Source organism: Hemibagrus wyckioides, linkage group LG21 (genome assembly GCF_019097595.1).
Source record: "Hemibagrus wyckioides isolate EC202008001 linkage group LG21, SWU_Hwy_1.0, whole genome shotgun sequence".
NCBI classification, from domain to species: Eukaryota; Metazoa; Chordata; class Actinopteri; order Siluriformes; family Bagridae; genus Hemibagrus; species Hemibagrus wyckioides.
The window spans coordinates 7,668,470-7,678,911 of record NC_080730.1 but is presented as its reverse complement, the minus strand read 5'-3'; the positions used below and the strand labels follow the sequence as shown (position 1 = coordinate 7,678,911).

The window sequence follows — 10,442 nt, the reverse complement described above, 5'->3', positions numbered from 1 at the left end:
TGCCAACAAATTCCATGAAGGCATATATTTGGACTATGAAGCTTGCACAATTTTGGGCCATATTACTCCCAAATTTACATTATGAAAATAAAACTGAGAATAAAAAAAAAAAACTCTCCATACTATTTGCTCATGCACTAAAATGAACTATTACACAGCTCACAGCATGTAAGGAGTCTAAGGGGTAGGCTGTATAGTTTGTGGATTTGAACGCACCCATTTATTTAACAGTCTATTTATAACTATGGACAAGCGTCAGGTTTCAAAGTGTGTCCTCCACTAGAGACAGACCCTTTGAATAAGAAGATATGGTCGTATTAATCTAAAAAAAAATCCCTTATTTTTTTTATTGAACATCGATAATCTGACTCATTTCCGATATTGGTGTTGATATTAGAAGAGCTGAAATGTCGAATGTCACCTACCACATTTCCAACCTGTTGGAAAAAATGACATCCACTGACAAAGACTTTCGGTAAGAGAACCTGTCTTTAGTTTGATAATACCAAGATATAAAAAATTGTCCTCCAATTTCTCAGATAAAACGTGTTGTCACAAGACTTCTCATGCCTGAACCGTTTACTGTAAACAAGTCCAGCATGTGTCAGATTTCTGTGATCACAAACAGCACGTGTGCAAATAAATCACACCTTATAAATTACTTCATATCAGGATATGAAAATGATGATGAATGTCTTATAAGCCTTCTAAAAGAGTAGGATAAATCTTCTAGACACTTTACGTGACAATTTATACATATAAATGCAGCTCTAGCTGTTTACTACTTATGCAAAGACAAGCAAGCAAACAAACAAAAAAAAAAGGGTAATACACTGTATTGCCAAACGTTTTGGGACATCCCTCCAATTCATTGAATTCAGGTGTTGTTTTTCAGGGGTTGGCTTCGGCCCCTTAGTTCCAGTGAAAGGAACTCTTAATGCTTCAGCATACCAAGACATTTTGGATGATTACATGCTTCCAAATTTTTGGGAACAGTTTGGGGATGACCCCTTCCTGTTCCAACATGACTTGGTATGCTGAAGCATTAAGAGTTCCTTTCACTGGTATTAAGGGGCCGAGCCCAACCCCTGAAAAACAACACCTGGATTCAGTGATTTGGAGGGGGGGTGTCCCAAAACCTTTGGCAATATAGTGTAGCGTAATGATTTATAAAGCAAGTATAGCCTGATTGATGTGATTTGTAGTAAGCGGAAATTGTTTGAGTTTGATGTTTTGTCAAGCAGCTATAAAGGAGCTATTTAAGCATTTAAGAGCTATGTAAAGCAGTCAATTTATTGACTAGACCTCCTTGTTTAGGTTTATGGCCACCAATGATCTAATGATGGAGCTGCAAAAAGATTCCATAAAATTGGATGAAGACAGCGAAAGGAAAGTGGTGACCATGCTCCTGAAGCTCCTAGAGGACAAAAATGGGGAAGTTCAGAACCTGGCTGTCAGATGGTAGCCAAATTATTTGCTTGTTTCACTAACACATGTAGATGTAAAGAGCATTAATAAATCATTGCTGTCCATGAAGAATCATCAGAGCTGTTCAAATGCTGTTGAATGTGAAGTATTTCTGATCTATGTCTATATCAGTCTTGGTCCTCTTGTGGGAAAAGTGAAAGAATATCAAGTGGAGATGATGGTGGACACGTTGTGCTCCAACATGGTGTCTGACAAAGAGCAGCTACGTGACATCTCCAGCATGGGACTAAAGACGGTTATCGCTGAGCTGCCCCCACCAACTGCAGGTGAAACATTCATCGTATGCTTAGGCCTAATGGAAAGAGAGTTGTAGGTTAAAATCCCTGCATCAACAAACTAACCATATTCTGCTATATGTGCGTTACTGCAAGTACAAAATGTATCACTCATTTCACATTTTCCAGTATAAATACATAAAACACAAATTCACAGCAAATTCAATCAACGTTCCAATAATTTTTATTTCCCTGCTTGGTTAATGGGGCTAAAAATAGGCAACATCCTGGAAAGATGCTTTGCATCCTGTTTGTTATCTATTTATTGTAACTGATCTCCACCTCTTTCAGGTCTGTGTCTGACAGCTAATGTCTGTAAAAAGATCACAGCTCAGTTGATTGGTGCCATGGGAAAACACGATGATGTGTCTGTGCAGCTAGAAGCCCTGGACATCCTTTCTGATATGCTCGGAAGGTCGGTGTCTATCATTCATCTCAGATTAAATTCTCAACCATGTCGACTATGTTCACATATGCAGTGTATTTCCATCTGAGGTGTATTCAGAAGCTCCTCATATTTCTGGTAGTTTATAAACCATAACCATGTGGAAATTTTTACTAGATTAAAATAGCTAATGTTTTTTTTAAAATAATTCTAGTACTTCAAAAGGAGCAGAAACAAACTCCACTTTCCAACATGCACGGCGGCCTACAAACATGGCTGCACCGGACTCCACTTCCCACTGTGCACATTCCCTTCCTCATTCACAGTCACCATACTTCTGATCACACTCACCCATTCCCAGTCGCACATGCTTCCAGTCTACCCTTTTAATAGAGACTTTCTCACACACACACACACACACAGCTGTTGTGTAGTATACACCCAGTTTACGCTCTGGTTCTGATGATATCAAGTCCTTTGTTAATAGGTCATGCTCTCAATTTTACAATTTTAATATAGGAAGGTGTGATCAACATATTAATAATAACCAAAAGCATTAAGATCCTAAAGGATGGATTTTTGGTCTGTTATAATTGTTTGATTTTTGTTTATACCTCACTTTTTTATTTACACCAATGAATACACTGACAGTGACAAGTCATAAACGGATCCAAAACAAAAACATACATGTTCAAATTGTTTATTTAGCCTTGAATTTGAATTGAAGATAATAGTATTTTCAAAATAGCTTTATTTCTAATGGCATTATGGAACATAATGTTTTCACCTGTGTAGGCTCAGCAGCACCTTAGTGGGTTTCCACCAGTCAATCCTGACCAGTCTTCTTCCACAACTGACTAGCCCTCGCATGGCAGTGAGGAAACGTGCCATTATGGCACTTGGGCAATTGGTGCCCAGTAGTAGCCCTGCGATCTTCATGCAGCTCACTGAGCATCTCATGGGTGAACTGGCACGAGGAGCACCTGCATCAAACACACGAACATACATCCAGTGCCTCACCGCCATCAGCCAGCATGGAGGGCACAGAGTTGGTGAGATAAGGCTTTCCTATCTGTGCCATCTATGAGTAATCTGTATGCATTATAATGAACTGGAGGAGGATGTGGTAATTAATTTTTGTTTTTCCTCATGTAACATCAGTCATGTAAAAGTTATTGCCTAATCTGAAGTGTGTGTTGCAAATCCCTCATATTGCTTTCAGGTTTGCAATTACAATTTACAGTTGCATTAAATGACCCATAACAATATATGCTTTTGTATCACTTGAATCAAGTCCTCTATGTCATCCTCAGGAGAGCATCTGGAGAAGATTATTCCCATGGTGGTGAAATTCTGCAAAGTGGAAGATGACGAACTGAGGGAGAACTGCTTTCAGGCATTTGAAGCTTTTGTTCGCAAGTAATTCTTTTCACCTATAGCACAACAATAGCAACAACATTTCTGAATGATTTCACATTAATCCATTAAATGTAGAGCCTTTCTCTTTTCTGTTGAAGATGCCCTAAGGAAATGTCTCCTCACATTTCCGTGGTAATTGACTTGTGCCTGAAGTTTGTCACGTATGACCCAAACTATAACTATGACGCAGAAGATGACCAGGAGGACTCCATGGATATTGAGGATGGAGGAGATGAAGACCAGGGTGAAATACCTTTTTATTCATTTTAAACATACTGGGAATTATATATATATATACAGTATATAATATGTTCGGCATGTGTGAGTGTGTGTGGCCTGAAAAATGTGCTCAAAACATGTTCTATCTTGCATTTCTGCATAACTCCAACACCTTAACCTCTTGCCTCACCAACACTTGTATAGCCTTTATTTTACACAATCTTTTGTAATCAGTAGTTGAAAAGGATTGTGCAACATTTTTTGCCAGAATCTGATGATGAATACAGTGATGACGATGACATGAGCTGGAAGGTAAGACGCTCATCTGTGAAGTGTCTGGAGGCAATTATCAGCAACCGTAGAGACATGCTGGTGGAACTTTATGGGAAAGTTTGCCCAGTTTTGGTGTCACGTTTCAAGGAACGAGAGGAGAATGTCAAGGCAGACATTTTCTTGGCCTTTGTGGCTTTATTGCGGCAGACTAAACCCATTCACAGCTCTGCTTTAGATCTTGGAACTAAGGAAGACCCTGCAGTTACCCTTTTGAAGAAACAGGTACAGGCAAAGAGTGTATATATTATTTGATTACTTTTTCATTTCACATCTAGTGTATAGGGAACATCAAAAAATAGTGTCACTGTCTAATTACATATGGATTGCACTGTAGGAATAGTCTAAATTTGCAGGTAATGTAGTATTGAAGGGTTCAGATATTGAAGTATATGGTGATATACTGTCGTTATAAAATAATACACTTTTAAAATCAGATGTCCATGGCATTTGCAGGTCCCCACAATAATTAAGGCCTTACACAAACAACTGAAGGACAAAAGCATGAAATCCAGACAAGGCTGTTTCAGTATACTGACAGAGATAGCTCTTGTGCTTCCTGGGTCATTAGGAGAGCACATTCCAGCCCTTATTCCAGGTAGGGGCCTTGTTCATTTGAATCTATAAGTTATGATTCAAGTAATAAATGTTCATCTGAAATATAAACCAGAACAATATTTTTCTTTCCGCAGGAATTGTGTACTCTCTCACAGACAAGTGTGCCTCCTCCAACATGAAAATCGATGCACTTTCCTTTCTCCATGTTCTTCTGTCTAGCCACACCCCAGAGGTCTTTCACCCACACATGAAAGTAATTCTGCTACCAGTAATTCTCTGTGTTGAAGACCCTTTCTACAAAATCACATCCGAAGCCCTTCAAGTGACCCAGCAAATGGTTAAGATGATGCGTCCCCTGGATAAACCATCATCTTTTGATGCAAAGCCTTATATTAAAGATGTCTTCAATAGTACCTTAAAGAGGCTAAAAGCAGCAGACATTGATCAGGAGGTGAAGGAAAGGGCCATTTCCTGCATGGCTCACATTGTTAGCCACTTGGGAGACCAGTTGGGAGGAGACCTGCAGCCCACCCTACAAATCTTTTTAGAAAGATTAAAGAATGAAATCACCAGGCTCACAGCAGTAAAGGCTTTATCCATGGTAGCAACATCTCCACTTAAGATTGACATAAGATCAATCTTGACAGAAGGGATTCCAATTCTTGGATCGTTCTTACGTAAGAACCAGCGTGCCCTTAAGCTAAATACTCTAACAGCCCTAAATATTATCGTCACAAACTACAGTGACAGTTTCAAGCCAGCTTTGATAGAGTCTGTGCTGAATGAATTACCTACTTTGATTCAGGAGTGTGATATGCATGTTTCCCAAGTGGCTCTCATGCTTGTCACATGTATGGCCAAAGTTTGTCCAAATTCTTTAGCCAAGATAGGAGGCACTATCTTGCCAGAAGTATTTCACTTGGTCCATTCTCCACTGCTTCAAGGAGGTGCTCTCGGTTCCATTGTTGAGTTCTTCCAAGTCTTGGTCTTGACCAAAGCCAGTAATACGGGGTACAACGATCTTATAAAAGCTTTAACTAGTCCTTTCTATAAGGCAAAATCAGCTGACTCCATGCCAGTCCACAGACAGTCCTATTACTCAGTTGCAAAGTGTGTGGCAGCACTGTCTTCTGTATGTCCCAAAGAAGCCTCTGGAACTATTACCAATCTCACCCAGGAAGTGAAGAACCAGAAGACTTCAGAGTCTGTGAGAATCCTGTCATTTCTTTGTCTTGGGGAAATTGGGCGTTCTATGAAGCTTGGTACTCAAAAGGAGTTGAAGACCGTCATCATGGATGCTTTCAGTTCCCCCAATGAAGAGGTGAAGTCTGCAGCATCATGCGCATTAGGCAACATCTGTGTGGGAAATCTAGATGAGTACCTACCATTTCTGCTTAAAGAAATTGGTAGTCAGCCCAAGAGACAGTACTTGCTTCTTCATTCACTAAAAGAAGTGATCAGTGCTCTATCAGCTGAGAGTCTCAAGCCTCATGTGGAGAGCATTTGGTCTCTGCTCTTTAAGAATTGTGAGTGTCCAGAAGAAGGTACTCGTAATGTTGTGGCAGAATGTCTAGGCAAACTCACACTGGTCAACCCATCTGAGCTTCTGCCCAGGCTTAAGAAGCAGTTATCCACAGGTATGAATCCTTAGCACATTAAGCTATTGCAACCAAAAAGAAAATTTTGGTAATTTGGTGTCCACTTAGAGAAACTGAGGACAATACGTTCAGCTTAGAAAAATGAAAAATATTAACACAATGCAATTTCTTTTTAGGTTCCTCTCTTGCCCGTAGTACGGTTGTGACAGCTGTGAAATTCACTATTGTAGATCAACCTGTGCCCATAGACTCACTTCTTAAAGATTGCATAGGTAAAATTAACATTAACAGTACATTAACAGAAATATTACCTGAATGTTAATGAATATAGTTGCTCAGTGCATTGCAAAAACTTTGTCACATTTCTCCTACTAGGTGATTTCCTAAAAACTATCCAAGATAAAGATCTTAATGTACGGCGTGTTGCATTGGTGATGTTCAACTCAGCTGCTCACAACAAGCCTGGCTTGATACGTGGTCTTCTAACCACAGTTCTCCCAAACCTTTACAAGGAAACCCAGATTAGGAAGGAGCTCATTCGAGAGGTATGTAAATTCAGTATTACCCACAATACTGTGGCAAAACTAGCACACTGAAAGTGGGAAAGTGGAGCTTACATATATATATATATATATATAAACAGCTCCACTTTCAATGTGCTAGTTTTGTCATGATATATACAGTCATGTGAAAAAATTAGGACACCCCATTGTATATTCAGTTCTTTATTAAAAATGTCAACTTTGGAATTTCTGATCTTGTTTTAATTTGTACCTGTAGATTATAGTGATGTAATTGCATGCAAACAACAAAATATCACTTTGTTTTTTACTTATTAAACAAAAGAAAATCAACAACAATTAGTATTTCACCTGAGGAAAACGTTAATAGCTAGTGTTTCCACCATTGGCTGAAATAACCTCAATGAGACATTTCTTGTAGCTATCTACCAGTTTCTGACATCGACTGGAAGAAAGTTTCCCCCACTCCTCAGTGCAGAATTGTGTGATGTTTGGGGGGTTTCTTGCATGCACAGTTCGTTTCAAATCACCCCACAGGATCTCAGTAGGATTTAGATAGGGGCTTTGACTTGGCCAGTCCAGAATTCTCCATTGTTTTACTTTTCAGCCAGTCCTTGTTGGATTTACTGGTATGTTTTGGGTCATTGTCATGTTGCAAGGTTCAGTTCCGCTTTAGCTTCAGTTGTTTGACAGATGGTCTTACATGTTCCTCAAGCACCTTCTGATACAATGTAGAATTCATGGTGGATTCTATGATGGTGAGCTGGCCAGGTCCTGCTGCAGCAAAGCATCCCCAAACCATAACACTTCCACCTCCATGTTTCACAGTTGGTATGAGGTTCATTTGCTGAAATGCCGTACGCCAAACATGCCCTGTTATGGTGTCCAAATAATTCAATTTTAGACTCATCTGTCCAAAGCACATTATTCCAGACGTCTTGGACTTTGTCTTTGTGTTCTTTGGGAAACTGCAGTCTTGCCCTCATGTTTTTTTTTTAGACAGCAAAGGTTTCTTGCACACCTCCCATAATAATTAAAGTTGTGTAGTCTCTTTCTGATTGTAGATTCATGCACTTTGACATAAACTGTCCCATGATAATGTTTTAACGTTTTTGGAGACGTCTTTAAGCATCTTGCGGTCTGCTCTCAGGGTGAATTTGCTTGGATGGACTGACCTGGCCATGTTGGTAGTTGTTTTAAATGTTCTCCACTTGTAAGTGATTTTCTGGACAATGGAATGGCTGATTACAGAATCTTTTTATATTCCTTACCAGACTCAGAAGCACTAACAATCTGCTTTCTGAAAGCCTCCGAGAGCTCTTTGGATCTCACCATGGTGATACCGCTCACTTCGACAATTAAGAGAAAAACCAAGCTAAATGTCTGAGGTTTAAATAAGGCAAGCGTCCTTCGAAATGCTCTGTAACAATGGTCTAAGAATTTGCACCTGATGTGATAGACCTATAGGTCATTTTATCCGTTTTAAGTACAAATAAATGTGGGGGTGTCCTTACTTTTGCCTCACAAGAATTTGGATTTCATGGGGTGTCCTAATTTCTTTACATGACTGTATATCATAATAATGAGCATAAATAAACAGCTGATATTTGTTTAATATTACAGGTAGAGATGGGTCCCTTTAAACACACAGTGGATGATGGCTTAGACGTGCGTAAAGCAGCCTTTGAATGCATGTATACTCTACTGGACAACTGCTTGGAGTGTTTGGACATCTTTGAGTTCCTCAACCATGTGGAGGAAGGCCTAAAAGACCACTATGACATTAGAGTGAGTGAACACGTGATTCTGTATCTGACACGATCCCTTCAAAATAACTGACTGTACCTTATACAGGTTTCATATATGTATGTTTTATACATAGTGTTTCAAGTAACAGCAGCTTTGAAAGTAGTACCAGCCGTACTCATCACACCACCCCACTCTTGATCATTTTCCTTTCTGCTTCATGGTTTATTTCTTACATAATATACAGTAGATGTTTATACTTATTTATACTGGATCAGTCGTTTTCTTTTTCTGATGATTCTTTCTTATGGATGTAACGTACAGCAGAAGCAAATGATAAATGTTAGGCAGTTTTTTAATAGGTAGTCTTCTTAGGCATGTGTACATTAAAAACCCTAATTGAAAAAAGAACGGAAATATTTTCGGTTTTTGTGTTAACCATCATAGGCTGTGGTAAGCTAACATGCACTAAACACGCCATGTAAGTATTTTTTCCAACCACGACCCTCTTTCTATCTTTCTATCTATCCATCTATCCATCTATCTATCTGTCCATCCCGTTCACCTACATAAAATATAAACATATCACACAGAAATCTTTCTCTTTCTTATTTCTATTCTTAAATTCAGTTTATTTATACGCACAGCCCAAGATGGAGAAGGCTGGGTTTTCATTTCACCACAACTGTTTATGACAAAAGAATATCCAAGATATATCTCTCTCATAGTTACAGGCATAATTTTAGTAATAATTTCTACTCATATAAGTTGCATCTCATGCCACATTGACCAAAGTTCTATCTATCAATCTCTAGTTAGTCATAATTTCAGTAATAATTTCTAGTCATACAAGTTTTATCTCATGCCACATTGACCAAAGTTCTATCTATCGTAGGTTTTTTTTGTCTTGTCAAATTTCAACTTTTTTTTCCTAAAAACCTATTGATATCAATTTTAATACCTTCTATGGTATGCAGTGATTCGCTACCTTAAATCATCAGAGCTAGTCTGAAGAATAAAGAATTGCTTTTTACAGTATATCAAAATAATTGATATCGTTAATGTGTCCTAGATGTTAACCTTCATCATGCTGGCCAGACTTGCCAATCTCTGTCAATCTGCTGTTGTCCAAAGGTTGGACCGTCTAGTAGAGCCACTTAGAGCTACATGTACTACAAAGGTAAGGCCTAACTCGAACGACACAACAGCAATGTTGAATAACAGACATATTATAAAAGGTTTCCCCCCCATTGTTCAGGTAAAGGCTGGCTCTGTAAAGCAGGAATTTGAGAAACAGGAGGAGCTGAGACGCTCAGCAATGCGTGCAGTGGCTGCTCTTCTGTCCATCAGAGACGTGGAGAAAAGCCCAGTGATGGCGGACTTTGTGACACAGATCAGAACCAACGCAGAGATGGCCACTATTTTTGAAAGTGTTCAGGGAGACCCGTTATCAGGAGGCATTGATTCGATGGACACGAGTTAGAACTTTGCAAAGTTAAGCTTGTGATTATTTTTGACAGTAGAAGTTACAATGGTCTTCTGCATGCCACTTGTTTAGTATTGCAATTTTGCTTATAAAGAGGACAATGAATTTACTCACATTAGCAAAAAACAAGTCTTCATTTACAATGGGAGCATAAGACTAAACTGACTGCAAAATCTTAACCAAAATTCTTGTTTATACAAATTACTCATGACTCAAAGCAATAAGCAAACTTTAGGCAAGATAGTAAAATGGATAAGTTACATAGCAACAAATGTTGCATGTAGTGCAGAAGCACAAACTTGCAACACTCTCAAAGGGAGAAACTAGAGGCATCTCCAACGTGCCAAAAAATGTCAATGCATATCAAGTTGTACATGCCTATTTAGTGTGACTAACTGCTAACAGCAACACATTTAA

General features: G+C 38.9%; 1 protein-coding gene across 1 annotated transcript; it reads left to right on the top strand.

Annotated features, from left to right (window-relative positions):
• The first annotated feature begins 260 nt into the window (after window positions 1-260).
• cand2 (cullin-associated and neddylation-dissociated 2 (putative)) lies at window positions 261-10,330 on the top strand. The gene is made up of 15 exons (XM_058373050.1): window positions 261-475; window positions 1,318-1,461; window positions 1,600-1,754; window positions 2,055-2,178; window positions 2,944-3,200; window positions 3,462-3,567; window positions 3,666-3,811; window positions 4,055-4,341; window positions 4,573-4,714; window positions 4,809-6,311; window positions 6,449-6,544; window positions 6,648-6,817; window positions 8,417-8,581; window positions 9,612-9,719; window positions 9,798-10,330. The coding sequence occupies exons 1-15, from the start codon at window positions 408-410 to the stop codon at window positions 10,020-10,022; spliced, it is 3,696 nt and encodes a 1,231-aa protein (XP_058229033.1). The 5' UTR covers window positions 261-407; the 3' UTR covers window positions 10,023-10,330.
• Window positions 10,331-10,442: the final 112 nt, after the last annotated feature.